Source organism: Cyrtonyx montezumae, unplaced genomic scaffold, assembly GCF_038088225.1.
Source record: "Cyrtonyx montezumae isolate F1298 unplaced genomic scaffold, pur_monq_1.0 scaffold_4, whole genome shotgun sequence".
Classification (NCBI taxonomy): Eukaryota; Metazoa; Chordata; class Aves; order Galliformes; family Odontophoridae; genus Cyrtonyx; species Cyrtonyx montezumae.
This window is the reverse complement of record NW_027072045.1, coordinates 26,817,283-26,843,473: the sequence shown is the minus strand read 5'-3', so window position 1 is coordinate 26,843,473 and position 26,191 is coordinate 26,817,283. Positions and strand designations below refer to the sequence as shown.

Below are 26,191 nucleotides of genomic sequence, written 5' to 3'. Positions count from 1 at the left end.
GAAGCGAAACATAATCCTTTTTTATCTTGAGGGAAACCACTACAAGGTATAAGATACTACGGTTCTTTCAGTCCCTAGAAGAAGTCCATGCTGTGGGGGTGAATGATTTCTCCGAAAGCACTGGCTGTTCATGCTCAGTCAACTAAATCCTGTACATCTTCCGTCTTCACTGCCAACATTTCTCTTTTATTTCCTTAGTTCTTTTACTTATTTTGCTTGTTTCTAAAGAATTGAGATACAAAATCATTATCCAGTTTGCAGATGAATAGAAACACAAGTCTTGTGTAGCTTGCTTTTTATTGTTTGGTTTCCTTCCCACTCATACATTATAGCACCTTTGTAGTGATTGTAGTTGAAGTGTATTTCTACTTCAGCTGTTTAAAAGTATGATTTTACTTGTAAAATCTACTTGAATTGTTGTTGATTTTGATGTTAATTTCTAGAGAAGGACCGGGCTCAGAACAGCCAATTACGTAGCCTGGGGGCTATTAATCCACAGTTGAGTAGTAGAGATTTTCTATTGCTGTCATCCTGTACTAGGTGAAATTTGTTGATGTTAAGGCTAGATAAAAGTCTTTGTAGCTTATTCATAAATTCCCTTCTTATCCTGCATCTCTGCTTGGGACTACTCACGTGAGTAAAGCCATGCGTGTGTTTGTGCTTGAAGGCTTAGGACTGTGAATGTGTGAGAACCATGAAATAAAGAAAATAATAATATAGAAACCACATAATTAACTGTCATATACTCCAAAGTGACATTTTTATCTGAGAAAAGTTGGGAGTATATCATGTGCAAGAGAAAATGCTAGGATGCATGAGCAGTAGTTTAGGGGACATTCTGTGTCAGCTGATTCATGCTGCTGATGTGTGTATGTTCTTAGCTTGTGGCAGATGTGAATTAGCTGGTGTAGCCCTTGAGAGCCAACAGAGGCTTCTTCCTTGTAGCTTAAGCTAACTCAGATTGCCTTTGCTACAGGCGAAGAGAGTGCAAGATAGAGAATTAGTGCAGAGAAGCTGACAATGTGCAGTATTTTTCTCTTAGATGTTGACTTGCTTATGTGTTTAAGCCTTCGTTCAACAAAGTAATGCCAAGCAACCTGACATTATTTTTTTGTTTGTGGCTGTTAAAACTGAGCCAAGTGTTCAGACAGTAAGGAAGTGGTATTCTTAGAGCATTATAAGACAAGCTACAGTCAACTATTCTCCTTTTGTATGATCTCTCGTTATCAGAGTCATTGGAGGGAATGTATTATTTATGACCTTAAAACAAAACAAACAGAATTAAACCAGATACCTCACCTCCAAGACAAAACCAGAAATTTGTGGATGAAAAAGCATAACCAAACCTGTCAGTTAGCACTGAAGAGTCCGCAGCTCCTAAGGAGCAGAAGAGCCCTACTGTTCTCAGCACACAGAGCACTCGGTCCAAAGGCTCTTGTCATCTCAGCTGTGTTCCTCTGTCCTTTCAGGGCACCTGACTGACAGTGAGTGTAATCAGAGGCATATTTCCAAGAAGAGCTCACTGGCAGACCGCAAGAGGAGCTCTAGCCGGTCTCGACGAAAAGGAGATGAGACTCAATCATCAGGATACCATAGTGAAGGCAAGAATCACTATTTTATATAAAATATCAATATTTCTTTATAATTTTTTTAAGATCCTCACTGTTTATATACGTTTCTGATTGTTACACCTTTGCCTGCATTTTATCTCTTTCTTTGCTTTTCTGGCTTTTTTTCCCCCTTTTATTTTACTTTTCAAAGACAGTATGAAGATGCTGTGAGTAGGGCTGCTAGCTTAATCTGAAGTTATTTTTGTGTCTTTTGTTCTCTCTTTTATGAACTACAGGAGAAACCTTGAAGGAGAAACAAGCCCCCAGAGCTGCCCCCAAGCCATCCAGCAGCACCAGCAGACTGAGGGAATTTAAGGAGACAGTGAGCAATATGATCCACAACAGACCACAGCAAATTTCTCAAACCAGCCAAAATTCCCCTCACGGAGGGAGCCATATGGATCAGGCAGAAACACGGCCCTCAAAAAGCCTCTCTGTGCACTCTAGAGACTGGGAAGTCGAGAGTACCAGTAGTGAGTCTAAATCCAGTTCATCTAGCAGGTACCGGCCAAGCTGGAGACCCAAGAGGGAGTCTCTAAATATAGACAGCATCTTCAGCAAAGACAAGAGGAAGCATTGTGGATACACTCAACTTAGTCCTTTCTCTGAAGAGGCAGGTAAGTGGTTGAGAAGAAAGATTTACTTTGAAATGTGTGGAATTTGTAATGTTCTGCTATTCAGTTTCATTTAAGTAAAATAGAAAATAGCAAAGTGAAATTTTGATCGTGGCATGCAGGTTGGTAGTGACTTATGTCCTTGATGTTTCTTTGTGGATATTGCATGTGTAATACCTGTTTGTTTTCCATGTGTTATATTTCACATTTTAGAAGATGATAAGGGAAACTGTCTGTGCTAATTAAATGAATCCAGTGCTAGACTGTTAGGTATTTGGAAGTTCATGACTTGGAGTGGCCTTTTTTATTGATAAGAATTTTTCTTCTGGTTATTTTTGTGTGATGGTTTAAAATATGGCGTAGCAAGTACCTCATGCAATTGTACTGAGCTTCTGTTATGAGGGTAAGAGCAGCTGATGATGATTTACCAGCATTTATTTATGATTATTTATTCAGCAGCTATGCAAATTGAACATAGAGACTTTGGCTTTACTGTTCTTTTGAAGGTGAATGGATCTTTTGTGAACCACTTCTGTCTCTTGTTCCCCTTGCTCCATCCCCCTACTTCTCTTCCCCTAATCTGTAAATGAAGGTAGCAGTTACTTTATTCCTGTATCTGGAGGTGGATGTGCCTGAAACTGTAATGGTGTGGAGAGCAGGTGTTTAGCAGTTTCTTTTTGTTGGTATGCTTTTGGAACTGCTGATTTTGACTGTGTATAGTTAAGAAGGAAGAGATTTGTGAGACTGGCAGTGGAGTGGTAGTTAATGAGAACACTTGCAGAAAATTTTAGAGTCTTGAGAGGCAGGGACAGCTGTCACCAACTGAAAGGAACTAAAGGTTTAAAAGAATTGAGCAGCATAAATAAATGTATGAAGGGAATATGAAGGTAGAAGAGAACACAGCTTCAGGAAAAAGAAGCAAGGGGAAAAAAGGAAAAAGGTAAAAAGAAAAAGGAAGTAAAGAGGCAAGTGGGAACATACAGGAAAATCAATAAAAAAGAATTCTAAATAAAAATGTCCCTCATCACATTGTAAATGGCAAAATAAATAATGTAAAAAGTGTAGCATCTGGAGTTAATAGGACAGAGTACAATATAAACCGGAATTACTGAAGGCAGAGTTGGGTAACTGTAAAACGATTTTGTGTGAATGCAAACTGTTATGGGGAGGAAGGGATTTTCTTTCCAGATTGGATTGATACTTTGGGAAAATATGGTAACATTAAATATGAGAGATTCAAAACCAGATTTGTTGAAGAGTGTTGTTTAATGTTACAGAAATGCTGTAAAAATATTGTTGCTGCAGATATCAGGTCCGAGTGGATTGCTCTCGGACGGGGAAGCACGACAGGACTCAATACATGGGTGATCAGGCTTCAGTTAATTACCTGGACAGCCTTATTCTTATAGTGTTTAAGACAGGGGCATATAGAAAATATCACACAACCATTGGTAGAGAGCCTCGAGAAAAACAACTTTAAAACAACTCCCAACAATTAACAGCAGTGAGAAACACATTCTGGGGGAGGCAACTTTTGATATCATCCTAATCCTAAGAAACCAGGCAGGAATGTGTCGGTGGCGGATGTGACAGGCAGTGCTGGCAGGGCATCCCCTGCTTCAAAGTGCACTTTTCCTGTCCTACTCACCACAGACCATCTCCTGCTTTTACTTTTCTCAAGGTTCAAACAGTGTAGTTTCCTTTGAGCACCGTATCAGTGTGGGCTCTGTGTTATGCACTGCCCAAAGGGAACACCTTTGCTAGCTAAACAGAATAGACTATCAAGGACAGCTTACTCTAAAAAATACCTATAGTTACAATTATAAGCAGTCCTGTGAGGCCCTCTTTGCTGAAGGCAGGCTGAACAACATAATCACAGAAGTTTCCCATAGACGTCTTGGCAACTTGGGTTGCTCAGCTGAAGCAGTTCATGTCCACCTTGAGTTGTTTGTCACTTGGCCCAGGGACATCATGACCTCCTATCAACATCTAATACTTTTCCTTGAGTTATAGTCTGTGTCTTAGTGTAAACTATGCTCGTACGTATCACCGTGACCTCCCTGCTCCTGCAGCCATTTCCCAACATATTGATTTGTTTTTTTTCAGCTTTCCATTTCTAATTTTAAATGGTAAAGGTAGTGCTTCTGGTATAAGCATAATTGAGGAGTAAAAATACGCAGATTTGCTGCTGTGAAAATCTGGATTTTCTACTAGATTTTCTTTTGTCTCAACAGGTAAAGAACTTACGGAGAACGAGGTTAAGGAACATGCTGTTCAGGAAACAAGATCAAACCAGTCAAATGTCAGATACAAGCGTCCTGTGCTGAGTTGTGGTACCCAGCATATGATGGATCAACATCCTCATCTAATACAGAGGATGGAGTCTGGGTATGAAAGCAGTGAACGCAACAGCAGCAGTCCAGTTAGTCTGGACATGCCCTTGTCTGAAAGCTCAAGCACCCACAGGTAGATTTTAACAGACTTCATTTTTGGAGTGAAGTCTTCGTTTCTTTTTTGCTGTGTTTTGTAATGATGTAGAACATTAAAAACAGCATGAGCCAAAATAAACACAAAAACCAAGTCAACAACACAAAACAATGGTTCTAGCTTGAATGGCAAGTTCGTTGAGAAGGGCAGGGAGAAATAGAGAGGAAGTATGAATCTGAGTGAGATCGATACCTTTTCTTGTCAGTATGTTGATAATGCTGACGATGATTTATGAAAAGGAAAATAAATGAATGATAAACATAATATTGAGTGAAACAATGCATCTGAAATCGTCATACACTTAATCTACCATTTAAAATCTCAAATATCAAACTTAACATGTCTTTTGAACTTAGGATTGGCCTTTTTCTTTCAGACAAATAAATGTTTCATAGTATCTGTTTACAAAAAGAGAAATTGATAGTCTGTCATAGAAATCTTTGACCTTGTCTGTTTGAGAGATTCGCTGAAGTCTTGCAAGACATTTGCAGTAGTTATATGCACGTGTAAGAATTACTGTCCTCCTGCTTGTTTGCTTTCTCTATTTCTCCAAATAATTTTCTGGTAGGCTTTTTTCTTTTTTCTCTTGAGATTATAAAAGTAAAATGCAAGTAAATATTTTTGTGATAATAGAAATGAGTTTAATAACATTGTGAACTGTAATTACTCTTTTTGGAGGGACATTCATATGAAACGAACAGGTGGATTGGTTCCTGCCTGGCGTAGCATCCCAAAGTCTCACAGTAGCAGCATACTTGAAGTGGAGCCTACTTCATCAAATGGGATCTGGGCAAACACCCCACGTGCCATAGGAAATGGTAAGATAAACTTCTCAGTAGTAGTGGTTCTGTGAGTTAAATTGCACTGGAGTTGTATTTTACTTCCTAGATGTTTATCTTTACAGTGAAATTATGAAAAAAAGGAATTGAAACATAGAGGAATATAACAACACAATTTAACAAGTAGTAACTTTGGTTTAGCGTAGGAAATGGCAAAAAACTTCTTTGGAATGTTCCTTTTGATCATGTTGCTGCTATCTTCTTCAACAAATACTGATTTGACTGATAAAATAAAGCTATTTTTCCTTTTCTTTCCCATAATTCAGTATTCTGCTATTAGTTGAAAATGTCTTCCCAAGTATAACTCACAATAACTTTATGGGATTGTTGACTCCTGAAAAGAAGTTTATAATAGCATATAGCACATTCATAATCGTCACAAATGTGAATAGGTATTTACAGGGTACTTGGACTAAACCTGAGCTTTATTGCAGATATGCCTTCCAAATATACTTATGAGGAAATCCTTTCCCTTCCCCAGACGTTCGTTGGAATAAAGATAGTTTATATACAGGTAGTAGTTGAAGTAAGACTGAAGACAGATTTCTGCTGTGTTGACTATGTTGACATGCATACACATTAGCCTTTTTTCCTCCCATTTTCATCTAGCTACGTTGGCATAAAGTTGGTTACAGTTTATTTCAGCAGCAACTTAGAATATTCTCTTTAGATTTTCTGTGTTTCATATGCTGTTTCCTGCCTCAGTGAATTGAGGGAAGGGCTGTGCTACAGGGGATTGTGGACTAGTGCTACCACATTTTTGCCAGAGCTGCTGACACAGAGAAGACAATTGGAAACCAAGTGGCTTGGGCAGCCATTAATAGAAAACAGGAATTTGTGATCTGAAATTCTGTGGTCTTTGGTCAGTATGCTGTTTTCCAATGGCAGTTTTATTGTCTGTTAACGTTACTTCATTTTTTGATGGATACTTTCAGAGATGTTACTCTAAAAAAAAAAAATTTTGTTTGGAAGGTGGGGAGATGTTTGCCCCTTTAAAGAGTGAACTGGATGAACTGCAGGAGGAAGTGGCAAGAAGAGCACGTGAGCAAGAACTGCGCAGGAAAAGAGAAAAGGAAATGGAGGTGGCAATGGGCTTTAATCCCCATCCCAGCAGGTTCATGGATCTAGATGAGCTGCAGAATCAGGGTAACTTTCTGAATGTATATTTTGCTAGATTATGGTGCTGAAGTTTTTTGTGCCTTTGAATTTACTTTCCTACTCTCTCTTCCCATCCTCCACTCCCAGTATTGCAATTTTCTATCTTCACATAGTGGAATGCAGTTAGTTACAGACTTGTATACAGAAAACTTTGTCATTTTGACTGTAATATGTCTTGAATGTGATAACAAGGTAAAAGTTTATAATGCAAAGGTGTTTATAATTGCACCTTTCTGTTTTGTGTGTAGTGATATCTAGATTTAGCTTTAAGGCTTCTACAAACATTTTGGAACGAGCACCTTTAAGATGCCTCAGATTCACCTGCAGCAAAGCTTGTCCACTTATGTTGTTATTTTCTTTATTTTTCTTTCTTGTAGCATCACTGATCTAAGTAATTCTGTCTGTTCCTGCCTTTACACTTCATACTCTCCCTAACTGTTCAGGTGTGCAGCTGCAGCTCAAGGGTGACAACAAATACTGGGGAAGCATAAGCTGGTAGAGTACTTTTTAAAAAAGAAAAAAAAAACATATGATCAGGACTTGACTCACTTATCTTTCCTAAAGAATGAGAATTGGAGGAAAAATAAAAATAAAAAGCCAAATATTCATTCTTAATGTGTCTTTTCCAAGACTCCTCACCTTTCTGGTAAGGGATAACAGCAGAAAAGGAGATTTAATTGGAAGAATGCAACTATAACGGAGGGAGCTTGACGACAGGCTTCAAGCGTAGTGCCTTTATTTTGTTCTCAGTCTCCATCAGCCAGTAAGAGGAATCAGAGGGAAAGATGGCTGACCCAGCTGCGTGAAACCTGGTAGGATTCCTGGTGGTCAGCAGGGCTGAGAAATGTGGTGAAATATGTAGGATTTGGTCTCTTAAACTCATGCATGGCTGGGGCAGATCCACTGCGGCACTGTGGCCTCACATACACTCCAGTGTTGCCAGACCTGCTGGGACTCTTACTCCGTTCACTCAAACCTCTTGAAGCAGACAGGGGAGGAGGTGTTAGTATGCTGCAAAGCAAAGGTGAAGGATTGAGAGAGACACCCCACAGCAGTGCGAGCTCTGGGTGCAATACAGCTGGCACTCTGCAGCCTACAGTTACACCAACTGTTAGAATGTCACAATATACACCTATGGTGACTGAATAATAGGATCGTTATGAGAAAGTCTGACTATCTGAATGGGCTTTTTTTATTTCTTGGTATCAGTGAGCTACTAGATTATCCTTTATGGTCCCACTGTGACCTGCAAGTAGCCAGTTTACAGGTTTTGATTTACCAAAGTAGACAATTTTTTTATTAGTGTTAGGGTTTATTTTTGTAATGTAAATGCTAATGAGGTAAACGTTGAAAAGCAAACCTCTGTTCTTGAGCATGAGGATGTTATCTTTTCCTGCCTAAGAAAAATAGCGTAGTTTTCCAACGCTTCTTTCGTCTTCTGTTGTGTTGGTAGAACCAAAACTTGCTTAGCTTTTCACTATTAAAAAGAAATGGATCTAGGATATTTCTTTATCTAAGAAGACTAAAGTACAATGTTTGAGTTACAGCCTTTGACCTGAGAAGGAAAATTTTAATTTGTTCCCATTAAGCCTTTCCCCATCCCAGTCAGAGATGTAATAGCTTAACATTAGCAGACTGCTAGGTTGCCTGAAACATTTGCTCGTACACAGAACTCAAGAACACTTGTGACTCATTTTCCCTCAAGTAAATTGCTAAAGTCATGAAAGAAAGCTAACGTTTAGTATACTGGCCTTGCTTATGAGCTTCAGTAGCCTTGATTTTGAAACTGAATGTGCTGCTTTATTAACACACTGCTCTAACAAATCTCACTTCTCTCTGCAGTAATTGCTTTTCATGAGTTCTTAATGGGTTTATGTTTCTCCATTTATGCACAGTGCTGTTGGAATACAGGTCAGACCGTAGAATATGTTACGTGAGTTGAGAAGGTGTACATTTGTCAACCAAGGAAGATACTTGTGTTATGTGTGATATTAAAGACCTTCCAGATAAGGAACACACCACCCAATGAAACAGTCTGATTTTTTTGTCTTACCTCACTTGAGAGTAAACATTTCAGTACATAACTTGCAAAATGTTTAATAGATGACACTAGCTTATTGGGGTACTTTCTCCTCTGGGAACTGGATGTTTCTTCAGTGTTACTTGCTTGCTGTTTGTGTCCAAGAATGACTTATATTTTTCCCTTCCAAAGCTATTTTCTAAATAACTGTAACAAGAATTCTTGACTGTTGTCCCTTTCTTTTTTATTCCTTCCTCGTGCTTTTCTCCTGAAGCTGCAAGACAATTGGGTTTTCATATTCTCTATATCTCTTTCAGTAGTTGAGAGTATGCATTCAGTGCAGTCACAGAACTATTTTTTTGCAGTCGTATACACTTGCATTTAAACCTGAGTATTGTTTTGTGGACATCTCAGTAATTTCAGTTTGAAGGCATTTTGTGTGGAACTAACTAGATATCTGGAGACAGATGATTTCTGGCAGGGGACTGATGATAATCTAGCACAAGAAAGGCCCTGGCCTGCTGTGTCTTATCCACACTGTCTGTCTTACTAAGCTGGACTTGAAAATAACGTGTTAAGCCAGTACAACTCCCTCATGTAGACCAAAATTGATGAAGAAGTCTGATTCACCTTGTTTTTCCTCTGTGTGTGTAAAGCGTATCAGGATGCCCAAGTTATACTTCTGCTTAGGAAAAGTTTGGATGTTACATTAAATGATTTGAGATATACACAGAGTGTGGGAGAGGTCTACTGCCCATGGCTCTGTGTGAAACTATGTAGCAGTCACAAATGGGATGAGTGTAAATGAGGGTTTTGCAAGGAATGAAACCACAATGAAGGGTGCTGCCCATTGCAGGGAGGAGTGATGGCTTTGAGAAGTCCATGCAGGAGGCAGACTCAATCTTTGAAGAGTCGCTGAATCAGGAGCAGAAGGGGGATTGTGCTTCAGCTTTGGCTCTCTGTAACGAAGCTATATGTAAGTAACTCTAACCGCTTCAGCTATTGGCGCTTTTGACAGTTTGCTAATATCATAAAGTCTGAAACATTTAATCATGCTAAAGGTACAGGGATCTAGCTGGTCTTTAGGAAAGCGATGGGTAACAGAATCTTTTCTTTTGTCAAGCATTCTGTTTGTGGGGTTTTAGCTCTATCTTCATCTCCATATTTTCATGTTTTCATCTGTTCTGTTGTTTTCTCCAGTGCTGGAGCAGTAACAGCACTGGGATACTGACGTGTCTTTTTTGGTGCTAAATGTTGCATTTCAGCAAGCACCAGCAAGGTAACTCCTTCTGCCACTTGGCCTTCATTTAGCAATTTTTCCTAAACCTCAAGCCAAATTACAAATGGCTGTTCTTCATGGAGGGTGTAGTGTAGGAAGGAAGAGGTTAGCCTACTCCTAAGCCCTTTGAATTAATTAAAAAGCAAAACAACAAAAAAAGAGCTGTACTGTACCTACTTCTCAGAAAGAAAAAGCATTAGGACATTGAAGCGCTTAAATGCATTGTGACACTTGAGAATGTGTGCTATGTGATTTCAGTTTATTTTTATTTTTTGGTCTTTTTCCATTGTGACTGGCTGGCTGTCTCACCCCATGCTCCTCTCTGTCTGTGTAGAATGGCTGCAGACAGGGTAGGTAGTCCCCGTGCATTTGCATTTAGAAATTGGCTCTTGTGAACTGCAGAGTAGTGTGCAATATACAGCTATTGTGAAAGCACTATTAGCTTCCATTCCAGCAAGGTATGTGATGAATTTCAGAACCCAGCTGGGTATCCTCACACAGAATCATAGAATGGCTTAGGTTGGAGAGGACCTTAAAGATCTACTTCCAACCACCCTGCCCTGGGCAGGTTTGCCTCCCGCTAAATAATGGGGGTCCTTGGTATGGCTTACACAGCAGGAGAACAGAGGAGTGAAGCAAAACACTGTGGTAGGATTGGAATGAGCCTGTGTGAAGGGGATAAGAAGTTGGGCTAAAACGTAGATAAACAATTATTATTTTTACTTCATTTTGATTAAGTTTCAATTAACTTGTTTGGACACCTGGCTAAGCTGAATGTGCATTAATGGAAACAGCAGCGTCCTTATGATCTTTTTGTGGCAGTATTTGCATGGTCCATGTTTTATGTTCTCGCTGCATCTTTTTGGTTTTTTTTTTCCAATTTTATTCCTTTTTTCTGTTTGTTTTTCTGCTATGTTTTCTTTTGCATTTTAGCTAAACTAAGACTTGCCATGCATGATGCCAACTCTAGCACTCACAGCAGAACCCTAGTCGATAAGAAGCTGCAAATCAGTATCCGAAAAGCCCGGAGCCTCCAGGATCGCATGCAGCACCAACAGCCATCGCAGCCGCTGCCGTCGCCAACCTGCCACCCACCGCAGGGTGGCACCGTGTCCCAGTCTACAAGGTAGTCCAAGTCTATCACCTAGACCCAGATCTGAGCTGCATCTGAGCAGTACAGTCTGGAAAGAAATAGAAAACTATATATATTACTCTGGGTAGTCCAAATCCTACAGTGTTTCTCCTTATTTCTTTCTTGTTTAGGCTAAATTATATTTTAGCGGGTCAGGTACCTTTTTTAATTTTTATTTTCCCTCTTCAATAGTTCACTGTGCACATGTTCAAAATGTGGTCTGTGACAGAATTGGAGTCAGTACCTGGCAGCACTAATATTTTATGCATAGTGAGAAAGAATACAACAGTGACGTGGTGAGAAGGGACATTAAGACGTAACGTGCAACTGTTTGCCATTGGGAGCAGTTTCAGGAGTCAGAACAGTAAAATACTGTGCTATGATAGAAGTCTTGCTATAACTGCATTTATATTGGAAATAGCAACCAACTGTACTCTGAAAAGTGTCAAGTACATTGGTCTTTTCTTTCTAGTTCACTCATCTATGGTGCTCTAGTACAGCTCTTGGATCCAGATCCTAATCCTGTCACCTTGATTACTCTCCCTGGTGCTCCATCATTCTTCATTTCCTTTCTGTACTTCCCAGCTTTCTGCAGACTGGCTTAGCAGACTCTTCATGATTCTTTCTTCCATTTACAGGCTTCAACTCTAGTATAATTAACTCTCTGCCGTAACAGATCCTTTCTTCCCACCCTCTTTAGCATGCAGCTTGATCCTTCTTTCTTCCCATACCATTCCCTCCTTGCACAAGACCATCCCTATCCAATTTCTAGGATGTTTCTTATACTGTTACTTTTATTTCCTCTTTCCTTTCTAATATGCTTTATTATTAGAAATGCAGATGAAATCTCAGATGAAAATCTTTTCCATTTTTTTAAATAGAGTTATATTCAGTTATAACTTGGTGAATTTGCACAACTACTAGGCTATAGCTCACGATGTTCTTTTCCTGCAGAAGTTGAATTATATGCGATGAGGGATGATCTTTTTGTCAATCAGGGCCCATTATATCCTCCTAGTAGAATATAGAGCCCCAGTTAAACATTTTGGTAGATTCTAAGAAAACAAGAAGGAAAAAAAATGGAACTTTCTGAATTTTGTTAATGCTGAATTTACTGTTGCTTTTTTCAAAAAAATATTTTGAGCTAAATACTGCAGCCAATGGAAAGAATCTATTCATAGCCAATGTCCTGTATTCTTGCTTTGATATAAATGTAGACAGTGCAAGGCTTGCAGTTACTCACAGACAAGGGCATTTTGCTATGTGCATTAACTGCACATGTGATAACTTCTGTTCATCTCAAGGAGGAAACAAATCAATGTTACAGTTTCCTTAGGTTCTCTGTTAGAGCTGTTGGTAGCTTGTTTCCTCACAGTCACGTGAATTTTGAACTTTTTATTACATCTGCATAGTAAAGTGCTAAACTAAATACAGAAAAGCATGAAGAACATAATTGTCTTATATTGATATATAGGAAGAATACAAATTACTACTTAGAAGTAAACCTATAATATAAATAATTGAAAAATAATGGTTATTTGTTTAACTTGAGTAAATATCTTAAAATTGAGACTATAAAGACAATATGTGAAAGACTGTGACCTGTACTTTCCATTCATCAAGTTATTCTACATGAGGTTGCCTACATAGAAAGGATCTTATGGAAACAGTCAGGATATTTTCAGATTATGAACTTATCTGAATTATTTATATTAAAAAAATCTATTAACATTGGAAACAATTGTTTATTTTATGTAAATGCTATTTTTACTGTTCTTGCAGAGGTATTCCTCTTGCACTCAGTCTACTGGTTAGAGTACATAGGATGCTGTGTAAGAATGCTGGGAAAGATTCCAGAAATTGTGAAATGATTTCAGCAAATCAGTTGAAGTAGAAAATTGTACTCTGAAGCAAAGGACTATCATTTCTGTATCTACAAAATTTTAATACAAAGTATTCCATCGTAGTTCAGTTAGCAAAGAAAAAAAGTGTGTTGAGGAATTTGTAGCATAGGGTAAGTTCTGCACCCTAGGGAGAAACATAAACAATGACTATTGCTAATCATTTACCCTTCTGTGTGTTTTAGTGAACAGACTGGCCCGTTCCAAGTACTGCTGAGCCAGGAGGTACAACTGGAACCCAACAAGGAAGTGGAATTTGGGTCCAGTTCTTTCTTCCACCCACCTGCTTCCTGCCATGAATTGCACTCATCATTATATCCAGAGTCTTCCTCCCTGTCCCCTCCTGAAAGCAATCCATCCAACAGGATCTCTTCAAACTTCCAGTCTGCTTCTTCTGATTTTCATGACCGAGTTCCCTCTTTTCCCTGTAGGCAAGGGTTGGCAGAGAGGTCTGCAAGAACTGAGAATGATGTCCATAGTGTGGAATTTACTGATGCTACAGCCACAGGGCCAAAAGAATATAGGGAATGCTGCAGTAGCAGCAAGTTAGAAGAGGTTCATAGCATAGCACCTGTTCTCACACCTCAATACAAATCCAAGACTAACACAGTAAACTCTGGGTCTTTGCCTACACTGTTTCCCTATCCACATCCACCACAAGCAGCATCTCCTGAAAAGGACAACCAACACAGTCCTTGTTCCAAACTTGCAAGCTCTCCAGTGCGGCCCAGCATTGATCATTTAGGGAGCTATCATGAAATGTCCCCTGCAACTTCATCCCCTTCACAGCAATGCTCCCCGGATCCTTTGCAGAAAACAAACAAATACTCCAGAGCAAACAGTCATGAGATTTTATTACCCTCACAGGATGAATATGGTATAGCAGAAGGTTGCACTGAGGCTTTTAGTACAAAGGGACACGTTCGCTCCTTGGCAGAGCAGTTTCAGAAAATGCATGCAGTCTCCCCGAGAAAAGGTACTCATGAAAGAGGCTGGATTTCTGCAGTATGTCAGGATGAGATGTCTCCTAAACAAATACAGAAATCTTCTGTCAACCCTTCACCCTCTGATTACAGACAGCTAATCCATCAAAACCAAGAGAACAAAACCCAGTCTTCTGAAAAATTACATTCAACTATGGATATTAGGGATGGGGTAGTTTCTCTGGAGGGTTTTAGTGCCCAGCATGTTGCTTCTAAGAGTATTTGTTCTGTCAGTGAAGAGCTCTGTAGAAGAGGTGGACAGAATATTGTAGACTCTGCACCCCACCTGGAAAGGCACTGTCATGATGGAGGAATGAAACAGGTGGATGATGGAGCTACTAGTAGCATGGTTGCCTCTATGCCTGTGGACCGCTGGGTGGATAATGTTACTAGGTATTACAGTTCTCAGAAGGATAATAAAAATGCTGAATGGCTTCCTGTACCTGGCAGAAGTCCATCCCTTTCCGATCAGAGAGCAGTTGGAGATGACTTGAGCAGGATCCCAGTACATCTGCATCCACAGTGGAATCAAGACACAGAACAGGAGCTCTCAGAACTGGAATCCCTCTATCAGACTAGTCTGCAGGCATCTCAGGCCACTAGACCTTTCTTGGGAAGACAGAACAGTGCTAGGTATCCATTTGACAATTCAGGTAAGAATACTGCAGTTGTTTTTCTTGATTGACCTACCACCATATTCCATTACAGGTGAGGGGACGTTTTCCAGTCAGTTTAGTTAAATGGTATAATTTTAAGTAAATATTCACATTGACAACTCTGAAACCATTTCAGCTGTAGAGGTAGAGAAGCACTGTGATACCGTAGCCTGGAGAGGCTGCAGCAATTGTTGATCTTGGCAAACAGCAAAATCTGTTAAGAATAACGTAGAAATAATTGATCCTCTTTTCAAGTGGGAAGCTAGCTGTCTAGGTCAGGCTATTGAATTCAACTGTTTGAAAGTCCTGCATCACCTGTGCAGCTTATTGGAACTGTTTTTGTTCCTGGAGTGAATGTTCTACCACTCTGTGACTGTGATTGTATTGTATTTGAGAATTTAGTCTGTACCTGACTGAGGGGAATAACTTTTAAAACCATTGCAGGGCCTGTGAGAATTTTTTTTTTTTGTTTTTGCTAAGGGACATCTGCTTTAAATTCTGGAAAATTATTTGTGAAAGTGGTAAAATCCTTGAGATGTTGTAGATTAGTTGGTGCTGTAAGCAGTTGAATAGATTCTGGCATTGGTGGTGAGTACAGCTCTGTCACTGCTGGAGACAGTCACTAGAGTCACTAGATAGCAGCCCAGTTCTGCATAAGCTGTTGTAATCATCTATCTGGGGTAGGACAACTGATTCTGTGCTTAGTGCAACTGAAACAAATTTATTTTTGATCTGTGTTGTATTAGAGTTACAAATTTTCTAGTCTAATATAAAGCTGCTCAAAACTTGATGAGTACCAAAGTGTGTATGTATACAAATAAAATAGAAATGAATACATGTACAAGATAGACTTCTTCCTGCCCTGCAACTGGAGAAGTATGAAATTCTGTTGTTCCTGACAAATCAAGTCTGGCTGTAACTAGAGCAAGTGCTGTAGTAAAACTCTTGAATAGTTATTTTTTTAATTCAACAACTCAGGTATTCCATGAAAATCTCATCTTGTACTCTGCTGACAGAGCAGATCCTAAGACAGCCATTTTGTGTTTTCTTTTGGTTTTCTTTCAGAATTAGGGAAGATCTGACCTCACAGCCTCACAGGTACTTTCTTACATGAGCTTGGATCAGAAGGTCTTGTGTGTGTCCCTTTATAGCACACTAATTTGGGAACTCTTTTTGGAAAGCCAGCAGATAGAAAACAGTTGCTTTAGTGATAACTGGAGCTCCGGAGTTCTGTCATCAAACACCTTATTTCTTAAGCTTATGCTTTTCCTGCCTATTTTCTCACAACATACCTGAAGAGTGAGATATGGAAACTTTTAGAGTAAAGTTTGTCTTTGAGATCTTTACTTCTGGTTTGCTGTTTCAAACTTTTTTTCCTAAGTTCTACAAATGCTGTTTAAAAACAAAATGTTTGAGCCAGTGCATCTACTGTAATAAACTAGGTGTAAATTGTCTGAGTAAATCTGGGACAGCTCTTTCCCACTTTTAACTTGGATTCCCTCTTCATTTGGAAATATGGTTTAAGCCTTTGTGTCAATGTTTTTTGTCAGGCCTTTGTATTCAAATTCGTGGTAAAAATGCCACTGTTTCATTACTGAAGCTTTATATCAGGGAGTAGAGGCTCAGAGATCCAATCCTCCAAATGCCTTCTCAGTGCAGGAAATGTGCTGTTCCCAGCACCTTGCTTTTCTTCCTTCCTAGATTTCTCATGACCGTTTTTATTAGGCCATCGATCTGCCTGTATATTCCTTGAGAAATTTTAGGATTATAACTGCCTTGGTCATACTCTGAAATCAAGTGTAACTGTAGTGATCTTCATTGAAAATAGTGCTTTCAGCTACTTAACCAGGACAGAAATGGCTGACATCCTGTAGCACTGGGTGGGAACAAGTGAATGGACATGAGAGGAACTTAAGCTGATGGTCTTGTTTATCTCAGGTAACTGGCTTGGTAATTATCTTCTGTCCATTTAGCCCCACGAAGGTATCCTGGCTCTGTATCAAGCAAGCACTAATGTGCAGCTAAATCATTTGGTCTTGACTCTACAAATTGTTTAAATTGACTGTTCCCTAGAAGTTTGTAGAGGGGAAAGTGAAACTGGAGAGAGAGTCTTGCTGAATTCTTCCTTTGACAACAGTGAGAGTTAGTTTAATAATGTTGAAAGAATCTGCAATTACTTCTCATTCTGTGTGTATACTCTCTATCAATAAATAAAAACGTTCCATTATGTGGAAATAAGCCTAGAATTTAACCAAACGATTTCCTTCTCAGTCTCTGCAAACCTGAATGCGAGGAAGCTGCATCCTACAGCTGGCATGGGTCTCTCGAAAACCCCGACAGCAGAGATCGAGCGCAGTCTGTATGGTTCCACTGTCTCTTCTGTCTCCAAGGTGATGGCACGTTTACTAAGTTGCGTTAGAGAGAGAAGCACTTAGCCCCTGCAAGTGAAAGAAACTTAAATGGGAGAAGTAGAATATATTATTTAAAAAAATAAATTAAAAAAAAAAAGTAGCGGGATCACTGATACTACTAATAAAAAGAATTTAAAGTGCAACCTAGCTCAGAATTAGTTAATGAAACCATGAATGACTCATGCTATTTGCACTTTGCATGTGACCACATTACCTGCGTTCTGACTCCGAGATCACATACCCCTGATAACTTGTAATATCTGTCTTCTTTGAACATACTGACATGAACTGCTTTGCATTTCAGATTACAGTTACTGCTTCTGGATATTATCACTTCCAGAAGCACAGATTTCTTCTCCCATTTTGACTGCATCACTTCATGTTTTGAGAGATATTTTCTGTAGTTGGTTTCTGGTCACTACAGATGGGAGAAAATGTCTTTTCTTTTTTCTGAGTGGAACCTGTTTAAATAATTGGTAGTTGCATATCAGTGCCTATACAAGAATATGTATTCATACAAGTACATCCTATAGAACTTTCATATTCATTAAATGGAACAAGGAGGAATCTTTTGGTCCTGGGTTTGGATACTTATAAAAGAGAGAATCTCACTAAAGAAAAAAATAAAAGCTCGTTTGCTTTAAGCACTCAAGGTAAGACTTGAGTGATGCATTTCAAAAAACAGAAGAAAGTGGAATTTCAAGAGGGAATCTCTTAAATATATAGTTATCTTTTCCCTGTAATAATGGCACAAAATTGATGTTACAGAAAGCCTTTTCTGAAGCCTCCAATATTTTCCGCAGGTCACATATACCAGAGAACATAGCAGGGAACCAGAAGAGGAGGAAATGTACAGTGCTGAGAATTTCCGTCGCATTGCTCGCAGTCTCAGTGGGACGGTTGTCTCGAACAGAGAAGAGACCTTGGTCTCTTCTCACAGTTTTGTAAGTAGAATGATGTGCAGCTTTCTGAAGAGCCTGTAGACTTGCTGTTTTCTGACTACGTTTAGTAGTTAATAAACAAGAAAGGAGACAAGTGAGTAATGACCCATGATGAAAGATTGTCTTTGTGAATTCTTTTCTCTTTCTGGAAGAAGAATGAGCTTTTCTTTAAACAGTGAAGTTGTTTTTTCAGGATTCAGAGTAATACTGTCTGCAACTGGTAAGATGTGAGCTAATATTCCTTGCCTGGTATAAAAGAACATCCAGAACAAGTTTTTTACTTTCCTTTGTTAGATAGATTTAAGTGGAAGATAAAAACTGCCAGTAAGGAAAGCAGTAACAGATTATTCTTGGTGTTGAGCAGCATAACCAGCTATAATAATGAGTTCCAATGCTGACTAGCCTGCTGTTGTTTTGTGGATTCAGTTTGTGAATGAATCCTTAATGACTGGTTTGTGTGGTTTTTGTTTTGTTTTCTCCTTGGTATATTTCAGTCTTGGTATATACCAAGTCTCCTTGGAATATTTATCCAAGCATGTTCCAATCACACAATCCTCCGAAGTAGCTCACCACTGCAGTTAAGAGCCTTACTGGATTGATGCAATTTTTGTTTATTTCTTCACTTACAAATGCATGGTGGTTTGTTTTTTTTCCAATAACTCATCCTTTTCCTTGGATCAACACTTGCTTGATTCAACCCAGCTCTGTGTTTACTCATCATTTTATATTTTTTCTTCTCCTTTCTCATGTTATTAAAAGGAAGCACCAAATATGAGGAAAATGCCAATGGAAACCAGCCACCGTTCTTCCAGCTCCACTTCCCTTCCTTTCCCCCATGATCCTCCTGTGTTTCCCTTTGATCCCCAGCACACCCCAAACCAGGTGCAGCACCTACCCCATGATGTACTGATGCCCAGCATGGTGGGCAAGGCACGTAAACCGTCAGGTAATCACAGGATTTTTCATCCTCGTTCGTGATCAGAAATATTGCTGAAATATATTGCTGCAGATCTGGCCTTTCATAATATACTGTTTCCCTGAACTTCTCCAGAAATCTGACAGGATTAAACACATTCTTTTTCTTCTTTGCCCTTGTTCTATGATTCTGTGTTAAGTAGACTTAAAATGAAATGGTCTTTATGGAAACATTGTAATTACTTCTAATGTGAAATCATTTTTACCTCTTTGTGATATATTTTCTTCAGTGTAAGAGCAGCGACAAAGCCTACCACATTGTTGTCATGTATTAAGGTACATCTGCAAGCTACTAGTTCCAGCAAATCACGAATGTGCAAGTAGGAATAACTAATTCCTGCATTTTTCCACCTGTGAATCACTTGCCCCATGAAAGACATCAAAACTGGTTTAATCTCCCAGCCTTGAAATGCTTTGGGCTTCTCCTTGATGGCACAAGAGATGGCTATTAAAGGTGTTGTCTTTTGCCCTGTGAAGTCTGTGATAGTTACTGAAGTAGAATGAGTAGAAAATGCAGAGAGGAAAATGAATGCTCGGAAGAGTGCAATTAGTTTTTATTCAGAATTACACATCAACCGTTAAACATAATCACTAATACATCCAGTTATCTTCTGTCATGCACTGGCCAGCTGAAAGTTCTGAGGGGAAGCAACAATAGACAAAAAAATAACTGAGAAGCCCTTTCTTTTTTTTTTCCTAGGAGATCAGAAGAACATCATCCAGAAACTTCTGGTTGTGCCTGACAGGGGTGAAGCTTTCCAAGGTGAAGACTACCCAGGTATGGCACTGAGCTATGGGAGTCTCCCTTGTGCACCCAGAGGCACCCTCTCCCAGGGGAAAAAACCTCTTCCTAATCCGTGTTCAGGAGGTGGAGCATCAAATGTCTCTGGCCGTTGGCTGAACATGAGCTACCCTGCCAGACAAACAGCAACGTTACCAGACAGACGAATGACACTCTGGGGGAAACATGCTGGCCAATCAGGCAAGAGTTTACAGGAAGGCTTCCTCCAGCAGCCTTCACAACATCAAGTGCGTGAGTCTCATGCCACCAGTTGCAGGCTGCCAGCCAGCATGGACTACAGCACTTTAAGAATACTGCATCGACCTTCTTGGGACCTCGGTGCCCCTCAAGGTTGTCCTGTGCCCCCTTCCTCTGTTAAGGCCCCGGGTCCAAGGAGAGTTGATATGCCCCCGGAAGAAGACTGGCGACAGAACAGCTATACCCCTCAGCCAGGCAGAAAGTGGATGCTGCCAGTGCACGTGAAGGATGGGGCTTTTTCTTCAGCTTCAGAGACACACAGAAATATGCTGGCTCGAGCAGCAGCAGCTACTGGCACTGTGCAAAAAAACGGGTGGTAAGGCCCCATCAGCTCCACACACCCTGATAAATCACTCTGTGAACAGACAGACTACTGCTGTTGCCATAGTGTGGATTATATGGAGACAAAAAACTTTCAATCAGTTACCTGTGCCAGTTTTGTCTTAAAATGTAGCTATGTAATATGTGGAAACTAATTGCACTGTATTTCTTTTCTGACACTACTGAACTCCTGTCTGGATGGGGAATCTTAGCTATTATAGTCTTGGCCTCTTCTAGCAAAAAAAGTGTTATAGGAATGTTAGGCATCAGGGGCATTGGTTTACGGGTAAGTTCAAAAGCATACATGTTTTGAAGGAAGATGGCTGTTAATATAAGGACATTTTTAAGGATTTTTTCCATGAAATGTAGCTTTGGTAAATTCTTTGCATACAAAGCCAATTACTTTGTTTTCTTCTCCTTCCTCTTCTCTTTTCTTCATAGGGAAAAAAATAAACTAACCAGCTTTCCAGGTTCCAGTAAATCTACGCTTGTCAAGCTGGAAGTTAGTAAAACAAACTCAGTTTTCAGTTTACTGAGATCTCAGTTCAGAGATCACAGCTACAGTTGTTGCTGAGGAAGTGGCAGGGAGACATTGTTCATCGGTAAACCAGAGTTTTTCCCCACTTCCTTAAGGCAAACTAACAATGCTTCAAAGAGAAAAGATTGTTAATGCTGCACGCTTAATGACACCAATGTAAACACAGAATAAGTTTAACTATTTTAGCGTCAAACATACTTGCTTTTGTAAGTATTTTTCAAATAAACCTATGAAAATAGTTCTACTCCTGTCTATGATCTTTCTTTGCTATTTGCTTTTGCTGATGAATTGATCTGAAGTTGCTTATTTTCTTACGTACTAAGCTAATTGTTACGCTTCATTTACTTAATTGATGTAAGTATGTATCTGGATCCAAGGACATCATGAGGGTGTAATATTATTCTTAGATTTGATGTTTTACACTACTGTAACTTTCCCTTTGTAACAGCCAGTAGTTGCATGTCCATTGAAAAGTATTTGAGACTTCCAGGTTGGAAAGGCTGGGGATGTTTATTGAATCTGTGCACAACATATGCAAATAGGATTCTTCCCCTTATCCAAAGGGTAGTTAGAAATGATTGATGTCATGAGAAATCTCATTGTAACAAGATTTCCACTCCTGCTCTTGTAAATGTTTTCAGATGTGCTGATTATAAGTTGTTAAAACAATATGTTGTTACGTGTTGATATTAAAATGGAACTGTAGATTGGGACCGTCTATCCTGTATCCCAGCCAGCTAGTGGAAGATACAGACTGCCCTCTAGTGCATGGTCTTACTGATCTGTTCTTACTGGTGTTCTAGGTGAGTATTTTAGTTTTCATTTTCAGTGCTTTTCGTTACTTGCACCTTGGTGCTTGATAAGATTTCATCTACTCTTGCTATTTAGTCTGAGTTTGAATTTCATTCATTTTGCTAAATGTCATTTTTCCTTTTCTTGTTTCTGAGTAATTAATTCCTATTATGTTGACTATTGTTACAATGTCATGTAACTACATAATGTTGAATCATGTTTTACATTTGGTGTCATACTGTCATGTTTCTGTGTACATAACTGACCCCACTAGCTGTAGGGACAGGACACAAACACTCTCCTTCTGTACTCTACCACTCCAAAATTCCCTACCTAATTTTGACTGTTTTAGAGTGGTTTAGGCAGTTTAATAATATGAAATTTGGAACAATGCTACTCATTTTTACTTTTTTTAACTAATTATCGATAGATAAATGAATGGAATATTACTACACTGAAACAGTGGTTTGATAAAGATTTGTTTCCATACAGATATGGACCTGTTGGTCTCTTTGGCTGCACGTGGATGCATGATAACAAACTGAATTTCCTAGCTGAGAAAGGTAAAAGTTGGCTTATAGGAAGTGGCTCCAAGGCAGAGGTGGACACTTGTGTGATGCACGTCTGATGGAAACATTCCTGTTGCATTTGCTTCTTTTGTTGGTTGAGTGATATAATTTGTGTGTGGGTAATCTGTGCACAAGCAGTCACTGTTTGTCTTCAACCTTTCCTTTTTTTCTTCTTGTGGGTTTGTTTTTTTTGTTTTTTGTTTTTGTTTTTTTACACTTTAACAATTAGATTAAGTTACAGTAGCCCCAGTATACAAATGAAGATGACATAGATATATGGATACTTTTCTCACTATAGCTCTAAAGGAGCCAGGGTGCAGAGTAAGGCTGTACTGAGTCTTGAACTCAGTTATCTAAAACAAAAACCTGCCAAAATAAAGCACAAATTCACTTATTCAAGAAGCAAAATGTAGTATGAAACATTTGCAAATAAAGAAAATGCATATGTTTATTTTTTTTATTATAATCCTAGATACTGGGAAGGAAGTATGCTTCCATAAAATGTGCAGAACAATCCTGAATTTAGGCAACTTATCTTAACCACTCTAGCACTAGTGTTATTCAGCTTTTCGAAGGGAACTGTTGGGGCCTTATGTTGTTCTTTTGTTGGTGTTGTGTTGTTTTGTTTTGTTTTTAAATTTATCGTTGTTCTAACTCTTTGGTTTCAAAATTGATTTGTAAATCCCCTGTGTATATTAACTGCTTACTATTAAATTAACTGAACTAAAACCTGAAGTGGACAAATTAGGACATAACTTCTGAAACATTTCCATACCAAGCAGTATGTTAATATATCAGAATAGAAACAAACTGAAGTAGATTCAACAATACACTTAACATGGAAGGAAATATGATCCAGAAGAAAGACCCTTACTTCTGTAACTCATGCCTGCAAGTCTTAGTGACATTAGTAAGTTTTGCATTGTTTTGACTAACTGTGAACTTTTCAGTCCTCTCAGTTTTGTTTATTTCTATTTGTACCCTAGAAAATACCTTGTGTTGGTTTAATAGCTCATTAAAAATCACTGCCTGTAAGATGGGAGGAAGCTTCCACTAGTAGCTAGCAGGAACTCAGCAGCTGTTTGGGAACAGTATTTCTTATTAAAGCTTATAAGCTTTGATGCATCATAACCATGGTTTTCTTCCTAAAACACCTCTGTTACTGGCTGCAGAGTAGTTTAGTTGATATAATTGAAAAGGGGGGGATCTTAAACTAGAATTATTTAAAATGTAGATTTTCCTGAAAGTAAAACATTCACTGCATTTGTGTAATCTCTCAAGGTGTTGTGTTGTATTTAGACCTGGCTATGTAGGGGACAAAAGAGGAGCGATAATAAAGATTGGTGTTCTAGTGGTAGCAAATTTATGTAAATTTAATCTTTCTGTATATGAAAGAGGAACTATCTAACACAGTTATTTCTCTTGAAGGCAACAGTGTTTGTGCATGCTGCTTATGGAAAATGTACTCTGACCTTCTGAGCAGCTGAGTTGGTCCAGTGGAGAATGTGCTAGAGGGTACAGCACCAGTCAGACACAAAGTGAACTTTGCTTTAGAGAAGAGTGCTACGGAAGTGTATGATTAGTACCTAGTTCTTCATAAACAAAGGCTGCAACAGTCACGTTAAGGTCTGTGGACGTGGAGAAGAGGGGATAAACTTTTCCTGATATTTTCTATGTTTCCTAATGTTGCTGACAGTGATGGTTAGGGTAGGAAGAAAAAAGTATAGAGAATATTCCCAATAACTGGAACATCTTGTTTGATGTCATTTCTATTTACATATTTTAGCAGTGTGAATTAACTTATTAGTTCAAGACAAAGGTGAAGTTCACTGAGCCATGCAGTCAGTGCAGAACTCAGGTTAGAATGAGAATGCAGATCTGTGAATCATTTTGGGGGAGGGAGAGAAGAGAAAGAAGAAAGCAAAGGAAAAGAGAGTTTGAGAAGGTTGGAGTTGAAGGAAATAGATGGGTGAAAAAGATGAATTACAAGAACATGTATGTGTTGCATCTCTTCCCTTAGGTGTCTCCATCTTTCTGGAGAATGTTTGGTAATGGGTCTATCTGTATTTTCTTTCTCTTTCAATGGACATCTTCCTAGCCAGAAAGGGTTCTCAGAACCAGAGTGATACTTCAGCTTTTCGGAAGGGAAGCTTGATGTAGAGAGTGGCCAACAATCTTTATAGGACTAATAATGATCTGTAAATTAAACTATGCTGAAACACTTACGTACCACTTCCATATGTATGTATAAATAGACATGAGATAAGCAGTGCAATGGCCAGGTTGGTGCTTATACCAGCTGAGACAAAGATAAAAATGTACTTAGCTTTTTACAAATTCCTCACTTGCATTAGGTATGTTTTGGAATCGCTTAACAGTATGCCATTTCCTGCTTAGCACTATGAGTGGTAAAAAGCAAAAGCAAGATTTTTACACATCTATATTTGCTGCCACTAGCATTTCATCACTGCAGGTAACTGTTCAGAATGTTTTCAAGCCATGGTTACATGGATCTGTAATGCACCTTTTGCACTACTTCTTCCACAATTACTATTGCTGGTGGAGTTTCTCTAAAGTTTCATCCAATACTGGGATACTGCACTGAGAAGATGCAGTTTGGAGAGAAAAAAGAAAAACAAGCAAAAATCAGAGTTATCAGATGGTTGCTATTATAAATCACAAGCTGCTTGACTACCAGTTTTCAGCTTGTTGTACTCGCTGCCTGCATGTTTCCTTCACTTTCTGGTTACCTCAGTGAGCTGTCTGCAGACTATGTTTTGAAAGCTAGTTAAGGCCCCTGTCTTTTTGTGTGCTATCAGAATCGTAAAAAATAAAGCTAAGGCATTCTGTTCCTGTGGCACTTAGTAGCCTAACACTAGAATTTTAGGTGATATTTTTTTCTAACTAAAATCTAACAGCCACGTCTCTAATTAACATCTCACACCTCTGCAGTGGTGGTACCTCAAACTCTTGCATTGGTTTCTCAAAACATTGTTCACTTGCTCTGCTTAAGACATTCCTTCCCCCTCCTTTATTATCTAGTTCAAACTTTTCCTTCCTTAGCCTTAAGCTATTGCTCCTTCTTCCATCTGAGACTAAGCAATTCCCTCTTTTCATTTATCTGGCTACCTTGATGATAATAATAGACTATGAGCCAGTCACCTCTATTCACTCTGAAAATTGAGTTCACTCTGCTTTTTGCTGCCCTCCTTTGTGTTCTCTAGTTTTCTTAAAGCCTCCACAAGCGGGAGACCTAGCTAACAAAGTATTCTAGGTAGGCAGGTCTACCTAGAGGACGTTATTCTAGAAAGCACCCTGTCACTCTAAAACAAACATGATATAAAAGTAGCAATTCCTACTTTCCATGAACAAGATCTCCTATAATTAAGAGAAATCAGTTGTTAGTTAAATGAAAATTTAATGATATTAAATGGTTCTCAGATTTGTCTGTTACTAAAATGCAGCTTGTCTTCTATCTCAGTAATGCATGTACAGCCATGAAGCCTTGTGGCCTTTTTTCTTGTGTGTTCCTGGCAACCACAGGGCTGGTCAGAAAGTTTTCCTTGACCGTGCTGACTTACTGTAATATCACAGAGAGGCTGAAGGAATAATTTGGTCTTCATCCCAAGTCATTGATTTGTCTGACATTTGACGACTACAGTGTTGTGGTGATAACGGTTTTGTGATGCTGGAGAAAATAGCATAAGAATATGCTTTCCATCTTTCTGAATTATGCTGTTGTGTTATAAATGATACAGTTTGCCATAAAAACCTGTCTGTGGATAACAAGGGAGTCTTGTGTAGTTGTAAGAAAATTTTCAAGTACTTGTGTTGAATACTTGAAAAGTACAGCAAGAGGTCAGAATGCATTTAAGTTAAAATGTGGCTTCTTCTGAGTCAGTCTCACAGTTTATATGAACCCCAAT

General features: G+C 39.0%; 1 protein-coding gene across 3 annotated transcripts in view; it reads left to right on the top strand.

Moving 5' to 3' along the window:
- Window positions 1-21,148, top strand: part of USP54 (ubiquitin specific peptidase 54) — a 66,520-nt gene extending 45,372 nt beyond the window's left edge. The window contains exons 12-23 of one of the 3 annotated variants that reach the window (XM_065746585.1): window positions 1,470-1,601; window positions 1,847-2,227; window positions 4,459-4,690; window positions 5,390-5,529; window positions 6,523-6,696; window positions 9,585-9,704; window positions 10,941-11,133; window positions 13,226-14,676; window positions 16,951-17,069; window positions 17,894-18,034; window positions 18,791-18,977; window positions 19,707-21,148. In XM_065746585.1, coding sequence (XP_065602657.1) covers window positions 1,470-1,601; window positions 1,847-2,227; window positions 4,459-4,690; window positions 5,390-5,529; window positions 6,523-6,696; window positions 9,585-9,704; window positions 10,941-11,133; window positions 13,226-14,676; window positions 16,951-17,069; window positions 17,894-18,034; window positions 18,791-18,977; window positions 19,707-20,365 — 3,929 coding nt within the window. In that variant the 3' untranslated portion in view covers window positions 20,366-21,148. Of the gene's footprint in view, window positions 1-1,469; window positions 1,602-1,846; window positions 2,228-4,458; window positions 4,691-5,389; window positions 5,530-6,522; window positions 6,697-9,584; window positions 9,705-10,940; window positions 11,134-13,225; window positions 14,677-16,950; window positions 17,070-17,893; window positions 18,035-18,790; window positions 18,978-19,706 lie in introns of those variants that run through there. The other 2 variants (XM_065746586.1, XM_065746587.1) reach the window with 2 other exon arrangements.
- The last annotated feature ends 5,043 nt before the right edge of the window (window positions 21,149-26,191 follow it).